Genomic DNA, 14663 nt, shown 5'->3' on the forward strand with positions numbered 1-14663 from the left:
GTTCTGGAGCAGCCGTCTCTCTCAGCCAATGAGAGCGCAGGATGCTGTCACTGTATCCAGGCGAACAGAGGGGTTTGAGATGTATGGAGCCTGTTTTATGAATGGGATTTAAAGAGCCATGCTTCATCCTGTTGATGAGTTAGAGAGACACTGGTGTGCTATAATAATTGAACACAAAACAACAAAGAAATTCTCTAGGGACTAAATGACCCAGTTGACATCCCATTTGGCTAAATGAACTCTTGGTGTTTATCAAATGTTTGGAGAAGATCTAAAATAGCTTTTTGTGTGTGTGTGTGTGCTGGGAATGATTTATTATTTCCTCTTTATAATCTATTTTTTTTAAATGGACTATGACTATGGAGGACACATTGGTTTGTTTTCTTATTTTATGGCATTTTTATGACAATATAACATAAAAAATGACATGTATCAGAAAGCTTGTTGAAATTAAATGGCTCAAGAAAATGTAAGCTCTGTCCAGCATAGATGAGAAATTAATGTGTTTTCTCTCTACCACCCAGGATTTCCTGAGAAAAACAGAGAATGAACCCACCTACGCTATAAACCCAGCTCACAGTCTTTAAAAAAAAAAAAAAAAAAAAAAAAAAAAAATATATATATATATATATATATATATATATATATATATATGAAGAGTTCAGATGCAAAAGCCTCTAAGTGCCATCTGAAATTTTCTTCTAGAATGATCATTTTTATCAAGCTTGTATGTTTATGTTCAGTTATTTCACTTTAATGACATTGAAAATTACCTATTAATTGTCATTAAAGTGAAATTACTGAACCTAAATATACAAGCTTGATAAAAATACTCATTTTAGAAGAAAATTTCAGATGGCACTTAGAGGCTTTTGCATCTGAACTCTTCATATATATATATATATATATATACAGGATTTTGTGCCTTTTATTTATAGGGCAATGGAATGAGGAAGAAAAAAATGCATGGGATCAAGATATGATGTTGGATTCGAACCAGCATGTGAAAGCTCAGTCAGCTTGCAGATATATTTAATGATGTAAATAACTGTGTGCAATTATGTTTGTTTATTAAAAAACAAAAAAGCTAGAGATATCCCGTAGAAACGTTTTTTTTTTTCAATTTAATATCAAAAACAATAATTAAAATTAAAGCATAAATTAAATTCAGTATGACAAATACTACCATGATGCATATACTAACAATTGTGCTTCACAAATGTACTTACTTTGTAAAGTATAGCCTACATTAACAGAGAAAAAAATAGTATCACATTGTCAAAACAGTTCAAAAAAATCTTACTGGCCCTAAAAATCCTTTAACATACATTTTTGGGAGTAAAAATGTCCATTGACAGTTCACCAAATTGTATAGTGAATCTCATGAAACGGGTCCTTGTCTCCATGGCTCGATAGTTCAGCTGAACAACACTAGGTGGCACTCGGGCACTTTCTTACTCAGTGGCGAATGCGGTTCTGCAGAAGGAAAGCCAGGCGCGTGGATATGACGTCAATAAAGTTTACATGTGCGGCATGACAGAAAATGGCTGCTGCAGATGAACAGCAGCAGGTTCACAGACCTGGAGCTTATAAGCAGAAAAACAAACAGCACAAGCATGGAAAACACCGAACTAAAGGCGAGATCGGGCGGGAGAATAAGGGTAAGTTATGTCTTATGGGTTTATTCACAAATATATATGCGCGAACCGTCACGTGGGCAATGCCTGTCTGACTGAACACGTGTTTAAAGGTCCGAGCAGTAATCAGTGAGACTAATGAAAAAATATATATCTGTGTGTGAATATAGTTAGCAGACAAATATATATATAGTTCAGATGCAAAAGCCTCTAAGTGCCATCTGAAAATTTCTACTAGAATATTTAAGTAATTTCACTTAAATGACAATTAATAGGTTATTTGCATTGCCTTTTAAGTGAAATTTTAAACTTTTACGTTTATAATAACTTAAGCCAGCCTAAGATGTCTGCTAGTTTAGCTGGTTTAAGCTGGTCTCAGCCTGAACATATCAAAAGCACCAAAGCCCCTCTAAAACCAGTCTGACCAGGCTGAGAGACTTGCAAACCATCTTAGTCTGGTTCTCATTGATATTATTCTTACTTATAATGTGTGAATCTGTTCAGATCTGTAAACTTGACCCTGTACATCAATCAAATTAGGTAGAGTTGCTGTCATGGCTCTCACCAAGAAACAGAGAAGAGTGATAAGGAAAATGGACCGCAGAAACAAAGCCAACCAGCTGCGTCGCAACAAAAAAGACTCGGTAAATTGACATTATTAGACTTCTGCTTGGTTTACAGATTGGCCATTAGTTGAAGAACTAAACTCCTTTGGGTTGTTGATGTTGACAGGTGCTGACAGAGAAAAGGAAGCTGGGCAGCAGGGATGGACCCCCTCATCTGGTGGCAGTCATAGCCCTTCACGCACGAGTGGATCCTGGAGCTGTCACCAAAATATTGAGAGGTGAAGGACTTGATGGCGTGGTGCACGAGGATCAAGGAGTCACTGGGGCTAAGAACAGTTTTGGTCTCGTTCTACCCCGCTTTAAACAGAGATTCACTTTCTACACACCAGACACAGGTAACACTTTTAGCAAAGGAACAAATGATGGTTAAGCACAATTGAATTTCATTTCTAACTTCTGACAGTATACAGTGGTCACAAAAAATATTTACACTACCTTTCAAATGTTTTGGGTTGGTAAGGTAAAAAAAAAATGTTTTTGTACATTTAATTGATAAAAAATTCAGTAAGAACACTAATATATAATATTTAAAATATCAGTTTTCTATTTGAATGTATTTTAAAATATAGTTTTATTCCTGTTATGGTAAAGTTGAATTTTCAGCATCATTGCTCAGTCACATGATCTGTCAGAAATCATTCTAATATGCTGATTTGCTTCTCAAGAAAGATTTTTTACATGATTAATGTTAAACAGTTGTGCTGCTTGATATTTTTGTGATACATTGCGTGATTCTTTCACAAGTATAAAAGAACAGTATTCATTTGAAATAGAAATATATTGTAACATTATAAATGTTTTTACTATAACATTTGATCAATGTAATGCATCCCAGTTGAATAAAATCTTACTGACCCCAAACTTTTGAACATTAGTGTCTATTTAAGCCATGCTCTCAAATGTTTGAATTTAATGGCATTCGATGAGACATTGAACCAAGTGAAAAAAAATTATGCTAATTAAAATCTCATTTTCATTTTTCAGTTGCTTTTAATCCGCTCGTTAATTTTTAGTGTATGTGTGAAGTCACTAACTTGTTTTTGTAAAATGTTTTACCTGAAAAGTATGTTTGTGTTTATCGGATGCACAATATAAAGATTATACTATATATTGGCTCTAAATCAGTTATCAGCTGATATTTTTATTTATTTACATTTAACACTTAACAGTATCAGTCGATATTGGATACCTAATTGTGCAAGCTAATATTTTTAGATTACCGTTGTTGTCATCTAATGGGAATCTAATAACAAAAAATGTAATAACATAGTTAAATGTGATCTTTTAGCAAATTTCAAAATAAATATCTATTTTTCCTACTGTCGTTTTTAATGTTTGATAGTAATGGCCTAATGTTTTAGGCAATTTGAACTCTTTCAAGTGTGGTTTAAGCCCTTTTTTGTCTTAAAGGGCTGTAAAAGGGGCTGAAAAAAAATCTTCTTTTGTCTCACTTCAGCTGATATGCATTCACTCCTGGATGTGGCGAAGATTGCAGACAGTTTGGTGTTTGTGTTAGAGTCCACTGAAGGTTGGGACAGCTATGGAGACTACTGCCTGTCCAGTCTCTTTGCCCAGGGGTTACCAAGTCATGGTGAGAACAATCAGTTATACAGTTTACCAGTCGCTCTGCACAAATATTTGATACGAGTGTCACGATTGACAAATCGTAATCAATTCTTCTTCCTCTTTGCCCTCCAGCTCTGGTGTGTCAGGGGGTGGCTGATCTAGCGGTGAAGAAACGCACTGAGTCTCGAAGGGCGCTCTCTCGTTTGGTAGAGTCTCGTTTCCCAGAATCGCGTCTCTTCCCTGCGGACAGCGAGCAGGATGCCACGCTATTGCTGAGGCACCTGTCGGCACAGAAACAGAGACGGCTGGGTTTCCGCTCTCGCCGCTCATACCTGCTGGCTCAGAGAGCCACATATATACCAAACTCCAGCCAGAATGGGACAGGGGGCCCAGCCACAGGGTTAGGAACCCTCTGCGTGTCAGGATATGTTCGAGGCTGTCCTCTACAAGTCAACAGGCTGGTGCATATCACAGGTCATGGAGACTTCCAGCTCAGCCAGATCGATGCTCCTGTAGACCCTCTACCCATAGTGACAGCAGCCCCTCGCCCAGCAAAGCCAGGACGAGACGTAGAGATGACGGTTAGGAGGCTACGTTACTGTTCACTTTTGAAGACTGCATTTTTTGTTGTAATGGAGAATTTATAGTGCAATTTGTTATTAATCAATTAATTCCAAGTTCAACACCAAATCCTAACTAGGAGCAACAAGCATTAAAAGCAGTTGTTCTCAACTTTTTTGACCCCCTATTGTCCACAACAATATTAGAAGCCCCCTCCTCACATATTAATGATCCTGTTAATTCATGGAATAATAATGTTCCCCTGAAGGAATTATGGTTACACTTTACAATAAGGTCCCATTTGGAATGCATTGACTATCAGTAACACAAAGCAATGCATTTGTTACAGTATTTTGTTAATCTTTGTAGTGTTTTCACTGTTAGTTCATTAGCTGAAGTCCATTAAATATTAAAATATACAACTTTTCAATTTAATCATGTAGTCATTTTAAATTAATAAACTTAGATTAATAAACCAAATTGTGTTCTTATTTGCTGTTATGTGGCATCATCTTTTCACTTTCATTTTGGATGGACTAATTAATTGATGCTGGAGTGTTGTCACACCTGATTTATTTATTATTGTGATGTTTATTGGTTTATTTATTAAGATTGTTATATCTTTGTCTCTCTGTATGTCGTGTAGGATGGTGGGGATGGAGATGTGAATGGGGACGTTCGGGTGTTGATGAAAGCAGACCCTGAGAAGAGAGAGAGCCTGCAGGCGGAGGCAGAGGTGGATCCCATGGATGGGGAGCAGACGTGGCCTACAGAAGCAGAGCTGGAGGAGGCAGAAGGTACTGTATTACCATGAGCTCTTGAGCCATGTTCACACCAGTGTCTACTGACTATGCAAATGAGCAACAATGTAATGTGGCGGCGGTCAAGTGTTGGCAAGACAGAGAAGTTAATATTAGTTAGCGGTTTCATTGTTCTATATGATTTTCTTGATTGATTTGCATTTATAACTTTTCATCTTGTTAATGATATGAGGCATTATGCACTGTTGCAACTCCCATACAAACTCTTTCTCTTCCACAATATTTGTATTTAGCTCAAGAAAATTAAGATTGTCAAAACAGAATGAGATCTTTTTTTGTTTGTGGCAATACATCTCATTAATGATCAGAGTTTTAAAGTTTATGTATGTATGTGTGTATATATATGTATGTATGTTATAGTGATTGATATGTATTTATTTTTGTTCAGATGGCATAAAGAACAGGAGAATGATGAAGGTACCAAAGGGAACGTCTGACTATCAGGCCATATGGATCAAAGATGATGCTGAGGAGGAAGAGGATGATGATGATGTTGACAGCTGTGATGATGAAGATGGGATGATGGATGATGAAATGGATGATGATAATGAATCTCAGGTGAGTTTTTATTATTTTGACACAAGCTGTCACAAGTTTTTGATGAAGCATTTCCTTTAGAGGAAAATCAAACTTCAGCCTCCTCTGCCATAACCAAATACCTACAAATAGGAAGCTATTAAAGATAGTCCACCAAAATAAATATCACGGGTACTGTGAACAAGCATGAATATAGATGAGGGATTTTACAGATTTCCTTTTTTTTTTTTCGCCATGAGATGTATGACAAAGGTGAATTGCATTAATCACACGGAGAACCTAATGTACATGTCAAATATACATTTTTTCCATACATGTTTTCAGTGTCTTGTATTGGCTCCGTTCACAATCAGTGCAGCTCCATCTCTGCAAGCATTGTGTGTTTGGGTAGAGTACATTTGAAAATGCAACGTGTGCCTCCCGTAATAAGAATATAAATAAATCTGCAAAATGTATGCAAAAGAGAAGTTTTAAGGTCTACTTGCAGCCAAAATAAAAGCTCTTTTGTTTAACGTTTAAAAGCAAAGAAATTGACACGATCTTGAATATTAATATTTAAATGTTATTGTTGTTCTGTAAAACAAAAGTATTATTATTTTTATTTTTAATAATATTATTTATTATTATTATTATCAGTTTCTTTATTTTACAGTAGTATTATTGTAATCGTAATATAATCTATCTATTAATTACAGAAACACCTGTCTGTCTGTCTGTCTGTGTGTCTGTTATTCGCATATCTTTCGAACTAGGGCTGTGCAAAAATATCGATACAGCTAACTATCGCGATATTTTTTTTCACGATAGTGTATCGATATTTCAACCTCTAGTATCGATATAAAAAAAAAAAAAATCCCTGTGTGCGTCAAACGACCTCCTCCACCGCTGCTGTAGTTGTCGCTGACTCACGACAGTTGTCAACTGTCACTCAACTGTCCAGTTGTATGAGGCGCCGGACTGGACAAAAGCGAAGCGAACTGCGCGAGCGAGCAACAGAACTCGAGAGAGACCGAGGGTGTCTGCGTGCGAGAGAGACCGAGTCCGAGCATTAGTATTGGACTGGTATACACATAGTAATATAATTACTATATAAGACGCAAGGAGGTTCAATCAATGGACAACAATAATCAGTGCAAACGTCTTGTTTTGAACTATTGTTTAATAAATATAAATAATTCGAGCACATAAACTTCCATATGGAGGATTAAATAAGATTGAATGTATGTAGTAATAATATATAAATATTATATAAGAGGCATTCGATATATATGGACATTATATGGACGTTCGATTAATGGACAACAATATAAATAAAAACAACAATTAAATTATTATAAACAATAGTTCAAGACGTTTGTAGAACTGATTATTGCTGTCCATTAATCGAACTTCCATGCCTCTTATAGTATATAACATTATGTACCAATTAGGCTACTAATGCTGGGGCACACTCGGTCTCTCTCGCGCGCAGACACACTCCGACTCTCGCGCACTGTCGCTCGCGCACGCAGACACACTCGACACAATGCAAATACCTTTGCGAATAAATTGGAATTTAAGTTTTTGGATGCTGAGTTATCAATATAATGTGATACACATACCAGAATACCCCAGGTGGTACATAAAAAGTTGTATATTCAGCTCTATTTCTTTATTTTTTATTACATTTTTGATTTAAAAAAAAAAATATTGCAATATATCGCAATATGTATTGTATTGTATCGTATCGTGATATATCGTATCGTGACCCATGTATTGTGATATGTATCGTATCGTGAGGCCCTTGCCAATACCCAGCCCTATTTCGAACCGTCAGTTACGATGGATTTCAAACTCGACAGGTGTCTTGCTACGGGCACGAGTAAGTGCAGTGCCAAGTTTGACGTAGTTTGGAATCGAAATACAAAAGATATCGTTAAATATATCGGTAAAAGAAGCACTTAGGAGGTTGTGGTTTAAAAATAAACATTCTGACCTAAACACTCTGTCAGCTAAACATTAAAGGGGGTCGCACACCGGACGCGCAGCTCAGCGCCGCGCCACGTCTTTTAAACTCGAACACTTTATTCTCTGAGAGTACACACACCGGCGGCGCCTTTCGGCGTCTGTCCACGGCGCCCAGCAACGGCTCAGGACCGTGTTCAAAATCCTGCCGCGCCACAGAGCGCCATTTACATAGTTTTATATTAAATTTACATTTATGTGTCTCAAATCGTAGTTAATGTATATACGGACTTCACCCCGTGCTGCAATATACATTTAGTTTTATATTTATTTACAGAAATCAGAAAATTGCTGATGCTAACGGATTTTCAGGTGAGAGTTGTCCTAGACGCGGCGCGGCGCTGAGCTGCGCGTCCGGTGTGCGACCCACTTCAGTCAGCTACACTGTTTACTTCTGAATATTATATTTTAATCACGGCCATCATTTGTAGTAGCCTATTCACAAACTGTTTTCTCTGAGTTCACTGTGTAGCCTGCTCCCTGAATTGTCGCGCTTATTCATTTGTGGATGTTAACTGAATCTGTAAGTCAGCTACACTGTTTATTTCTGAATATTATATTTTATTCTGGTGCACTTAACGTTATCGCTACTGTGTAATAGTAGCCTATGCTATTCACCAACTAAACATATCCTATTCAGTGTGTTCACAGACAACACGCTGACAGACCAACTTACTTTTGATATGAAACAAAGACTCAACTTTCAAATTTGGTCTTTTTTTTTTTTTACAAAGGATTTTAAACAATAAATACCGTTTTGTGGCTCTTTAATGTGTCTGCCAGATCGCTGTAGAGCCTCAGTTAAAGCTGCTCGTGAACCGATCATCTCTTCCTTCTAGTTAATTTATAGCATCAAATAAACATGAATGAACATAAGAAGGGATGTTTTTTTAACCGCGGAAAGACGTCAGTACACTCCGTTTTTCATGTTCAAATCCTCCAACGTTAATCAACAAAGCAGTCAGGAGAGTTAGTAGGACAAAAATGGCAGATTTGCCCGGATGGCGGATTATGATTGGTCTGATCGCAATCAAACTCCCTGCGAAGGGTCAATTGCACCTCAAACCCTAGGAAGCAAACATGGTTTGTTTTCGTATATCTGTTATGGCAACCGTGCGAGGTGGCATCAGAACTTGGCAAAAGCGTGTTAAACCCAAGTACATCTGACTGCCCGATAATGATTGAAGGTCTAAATAAATTCAGAAGGATGAGATGAAGGGTGGGCACGGCGCGGGTGGAACACTGCATACGTGACTATGCGCTGTGTGGCGGAGAGGCACTGTTTGTTTTCTCAACGTCTGCTGCTTGGCCTTAGTGCCAGGCATCTCGACGCAACAATAGTGTTTGGAGAGGGTGTCCCGAGAGAAGCCTTCTGTCTTCCTGCTCTTTAGACAGAACTTCCTGTCGAGACTTGTGGGGGAGGCGGCCATTTATTTATACCAGCTGGGCTTGAAAGAACAAGGGGAAGCTTGACACGTATGGAAGCTCTGGTCCATTTATTTTCTTTAATCATAATTAGCATGTGTTTGATGTCTTGGGGCGCACCAAAGGAGACTTTTCAATGCGAGATGTTAACAATAGGGAAGTGGTACTACAGATGATTACGGAGATTATTTTTATTACTGCACCTGCGATTGTTCTACAGGTTGACCCCACAGGGGGGTGAATGCACCCCAGCGGTATGTCTTGTCTTTTTCCCTATCTCAGCCACTATGCTGTCTGTTTAGTGGACTTCAAAGAAATGGCCTGTTTTGTTTGGGTTTGCTAGACTCTATGTGGATGTATGTCTAGAGAAATGTTTTTACATTTTACATGCTTCTCTTCCTCTCTAAGGATGCTGGATCTGAATGCGCATCTGAAGGAGATGATGACGACGTGGAAGAAGAAGAAGAGGAGGAGATCAGTTCCTGCGGACACACCGGAGGCGATCAGAAGTATGACAAAGAAATTGACGAGGCTGAAGAGGGAGAGGGACTGAGGAGGTACAGAGAGGCGCGTGCCAATGAGATGTTCCCCGATGAAGTCGACACTCCCCTAGACGTCCCAGCCAAGACACGGTAAGAACCACAACAGTTCCAACAATGTATCTGTCAATGTTGGATTTTAAAGGCATAGTTCACCTAAAAATTTAAATTTGTATCTAATTTTACTTGCCATCATGTTGTTCCAACTTATGTTTTTTTTTGTCGCCCCATGAAACACAAAAATTACTAAAATAAGCTATTTTCCATGCAGTGACGGTTCATAATTGGCATTAGGGATGAGCATATATTAAAATTGGCTGTTACAGATAAACCGATAATTATTTTTATGTAATGGCCATTATTAAAATTCAGTAAATGTAAAAATAAAACACTAAATACTAAAATCCATCCTTTTGAATGCTACAATTGAATTTAGGCATCACAAAATTATAATAATATTATAGTATGGAAATATGGGTATTCAGTGGGATTACATTTAACAGTGTTAAGTGTTATAGTAAGTGTTAAGGTAATATAAATGTTGCAAACAGTTAAAATAAACATGGTTCATCATGATTCAACTCTAATATAGGCTGATAACCGATATGGTACCGATATATTGAATTGTATTTATGTATGTGTATATGTATGCGTATTATGTATGTGTGTGTGTATGTATGTATGATGTATATGAATTGGCTGTTTTACCAGTAGTTGACTGTCAAACTCCAAAAAAAGACAGAGCACCATAAAGGTCTTTTAAATATAGCTTTACATTGCTATTTAAAAGAAAAAAATACTTTTTTGAACAGTAATGTACACAAGGTTTCTACCCAGCTTACTGGTCTGTTCTGCATGTTCAGGTTCCAGAGGTACAGAGGTCTGAAGAGTTTCCGTTCCTCCCCATGGGACCCCCTGGAGAACTTGCCCCCCAACTACTCGCGCATCTACCAATTCCAGAATTTTGAGCGCATGCGTCGCCGAATATTAGCAGATGCTGCTAGAGAGGAGGAAGGAGCGATGGTTTGTATGGGGGACTGGGTGTGGGCTAGAGAGTTCTCACAAATAAACCTTGGTTTTGTTCCAAAAACGTTGGTGTTTCACGGTTTACCCAAGGAATTTGTTTGGAAATGTCCGTCTTTTATTCCTGCAGGTAGGCTGGTATGTGACTCTTCATATTGTGGACGTTCCTCCCTCAGTAATGGAGAGCTTTCTGTCCGGAAAACCATTAGTGATGGTGTCCCTGCTACCACATGAACAGAAGGTACTTACAGTTTCACAAACATTTTAAGTGATTAACACAAAATTCCCAAAGGGTGAGATGTTTCAGTTTTGAAATACAATGCTACTGCTCAGTTTAAATGTGCTTTCACAAGTAATTATAGCCAGTATTGAAGTGGCCATCTCTTTGCAGATGTCAGTGATGCAAATGTTGGTGCGGCAGCACCCGAGCAACACAGAACCCATCAAGTCTAAAGAAGAGCTGGTGTTTCAGTGCGGTTTCAGGCGCTTCAGAGCTTCAGCCATCTTTTCACAGCACACTTCTGGTAATAACAGCATCATGTTTTTCAGAGGACTTTTTATAGGATGTTCCCTTTGCGAAGGGACCCCTTTCCTAACTAATAAAATAAAAATACACACACAAATGTTGAAAATGTGTACAATATTATATGGAAAATATTTACATAGCTGTATTCTTTTTTTCTACCCACCATTAGTGTACTGTGTTTATTAGTGTTATGAAGATAAAATATAAAAGAGTGGTAACACCTTAGTTTAGGGTCCAATTCTCATTAACTAGTTCTTATTAGCATGCGTATTACTGTGATATTGCCTGTTTATTAGTACTTATAAAGCACATATTAATGCCTTATTCTGCATGACCATATTCTATAATACTTAATCGTAGCCGAAGGAATAGTTGATAGTTATTTAATAGTAATAATTGGAGCCTAATTTTAAGTGTGACCAAAACAGTTACTGTCATTAATCTCATGAACAAGGACTGATCTTTGAAAAACTGAATAAAACAGCAATGTAATTTTTATTTATTTAATGATATCTTTTTATTTTTTGTTTATAAATATTATAATAATTTGGTTTTATTAATGTATTTGCATTTTTATTTTTTAGACTTTCTCTGAACTTGATCAGTCTCTGGGTCGCCGCACCCCAGTTTGAAAACCCCTGCTTTACAGGACTGCCAAGTCTAGCACTATGGTTGATTTGTATCTGAACAAAAATGACGGGTCATTTGGGTCAACGATCCCTTCAAACGAAGCCTTTTTGTCTGTCCACATGATGAATCTGACAGGGTTAAATCCATTTCTCTGTGTCCTCAGCTGATAAACACAAGTTGGAGCGGTTCCTGCGTCCTGATGCTCCTACAGTGATGTCTGTCTATGCCCCCATTACCTTCCCCACAGCTGGTGTCCTGGTCTTCAAACAGAGAGACAATGGTGGGGAGAATCAGACACAACATTTGATTCAAAAAGAGAACTGCCTTCACCAGTACAGCATGTGGTTCAGCTTTTTTTTTTTTGCCTTTACCACAGGTATGCAGGACCTGGTGGCCACAGGTACTCTTTTGAGCTGCGATCCTCGACGTGTGGTTTTAAAGAGAATCGTGCTGAGTGGACACCCTTTCAAAATCAACCGGCGCTCTGCTGTGGTCCGTTACATGTTCTTCAACAGAGGTGAGAACGGAAGGCGTTAGTCATTTCCTCTGTTTATTTTCAGATGTGTGTATGGTGGAGTCCAACATTAAAGCATTTCTTTTTTTGCAGATGATATTCTGTGGTTTAAGCCAGTAGAACTACGTACAAAATGGGGACGAAGAGGACACATCAAGGAAGCTTTAGGTATGAAAAAAAAATCTGTGGAGTGAAACGTTTAGGACTGGTTTCACAGACAGGGTTTAGATTAAGCCAGGACTAGGCCTTAGTTCAATTAGACATTTAAATAGCTTTTTTAAAATATGCCTTAGGAAAAAAAACATTACTGGTGTGCATCTTGAGACAAAAACAATGACACTGACATTTGTCACTGAAGTTGCTTTCAGTTAAAACAGCTCAAAAATGCATTTTAGTCTGGGATTATCTTAAGCCTTGTCTGTGAAACCAGGGGATAATGAATTTAATATTGACTAAAGAATTTACTAGCATTTTAAACTTGACAATACAAACATGGCTCAAAATATAAATTTTCGACCAATTAGATCACAAAATATTTTTTCATGATGATAATTTTACTATTATTATTATTAATAAGACCAATTCTAATTGATTTTATCAATAAAATAATAAGCTTACAATAATAAACAATATTATCATCATTAGTGATAGTATTTTTTATTAAATAAAATTATTTCATAATTAATGAATATTTTAATATTAAGCATTTAATTAAACTTAATAATGATAATAAAAACAACACTAATAATCATAACTATTATAAAATATTTTGTGTATTAATAATAATAAATACTCATAATGCTTATGATTCTTTAGTTATATTCATCAAAACCAGTAATAAAACTGATTTAAAAAAGTCTCAGTTCTGAATATATACACAAAAGTAATGAGTTTTTTTTTCATAAATAATATTGGTGGAAGTAATATTTATAGATTAATACTTTACTGGGCTGAAAATATACATAGGAATGATTGTAACAAAACTGCATTAAGTATTAGCTGCTAGATTTTAATTGGGGAGAAAAAGAGGGAAAAAGTACATTCTTAAAAAAAGGGTGTTTGGTACTCTTGAGTATTTTGTGACACTTCTATTTGTGCTTTTGCAGGTACTCACGGCCACATGAAGTGTGTATTTGACAGTCAGATGCCCTCGCAGGACACAGTGCTGATGAATCTGTATAAGAGGGTGTATCCTCGCTGGACCTACGACCCCTATGTCCCCGCCCCTCTGCCCTGGGTCAAGAGAGAGGAGCCACCGGCGTTCAGTGACATTGACATGGACTAGAGGCAGGAAGTTATGAACTGAAAGCAATGGAAGCATAACATGACACTGACTGCTTGTGTCACAGCTACTCGGATATTGATTCTCTGTACTTTAATTGACAATTAAATGACTATATATAATTTCTGTGCTTGTTTGAGTGTTCTTCAAGCATTTCCCATAGTTTCATTTGATCACGTCCCTCAGTGACCACTAGATGGCAAACATGTATTAAAGTGAAAATGGTGAGTAAGAGTTTGACATTCCTTTTTGAGTCTGGGATGTTTTTAACCAATGTCAGTACAGACATAATGGCGTTTGTTATTTACAGCCTCAGGTTGACAAATTAACCCATGAAATAATTTCTCAAACACAAAAAATGTTTGTTAACCAGCAAAACGCAGTGTTGTGGAGGAGCATAGGAAAAAAAAAAGTGTGAACTGAACTAAATTCCTGTCAAAACCCAAAGTGAGAGTGTCTTGTGTTTTTATGAGGGAGGCAGTGGCGCAAACCCGCATCTAAACTCATTGTAAATACTGTCATTGCAATCTTTTATTTCTCATCATTTAGCTCAAACCAAACCTCACGCTGGAATATTATCTCCCTCAAGTATGTCCTCAACAACAACTGCAGCCCTTACTGTCCTCTGGCTGCCATCGTTCAGAATCGCTGGCAACGGTGAGGGATGATTATCGCTGGTGAACGAATGCATAGCGACTATAATTTATGCTGCGATGCTGCCATATGCAGATGACAGTGAGGTTCAATGGGCCTTTATGGCGCAGATGGAGTGTGTATGTGCGCCGTCTGCAATGTTATTCTCCTTCATTCCTACAGACTCTTCCACCACTCCCTCTCCCTGGTGGTTCCCTGACCTGAAGCCCCCTTTCACCACCATCTACACTCTCTCACACAGGGAGCGTGACCCTCCGTTGTTTTCTCGCCGGATCCCCAAATGTTTTACAGTTCTCTTTCTTTCTCTCCATCCCTCTC

The 14663-nt window shown here is 37.6% G+C and overlaps 1 protein-coding gene across 1 annotated transcript; it reads left to right on the forward strand.

Annotated features, from left to right (window-relative positions):
• Positions 1 to 1483: 1483 nt before the first annotated feature.
• tsr1 (TSR1 ribosome maturation factor) lies at positions 1484 to 14135 on the forward strand. Its single transcript, XM_081370182.1, has 15 exons — positions 1484 to 1661; positions 2178 to 2281; positions 2370 to 2598; positions 3720 to 3854; positions 3962 to 4410; positions 5037 to 5187; positions 5600 to 5769; positions 9586 to 9809; positions 10580 to 10739; positions 10870 to 10980; positions 11131 to 11263; positions 12059 to 12175; positions 12272 to 12412; positions 12503 to 12577; positions 13516 to 14135. The coding sequence occupies exons 1-15, from the start codon at positions 1544 to 1546 to the stop codon at positions 13692 to 13694; spliced, it is 2496 nt and encodes an 831-aa protein (XP_081226308.1). The 5' UTR covers positions 1484 to 1543; the 3' UTR covers positions 13695 to 14135.
• Positions 14136 to 14663: the final 528 nt, after the last annotated feature.

This window comes from Scardinius erythrophthalmus (assembly GCF_964197995.2).
Source record: "Scardinius erythrophthalmus genome assembly, chromosome: 7".
NCBI lineage: Eukaryota > Metazoa > Chordata > Actinopteri > Cypriniformes > Leuciscidae > Scardinius > Scardinius erythrophthalmus.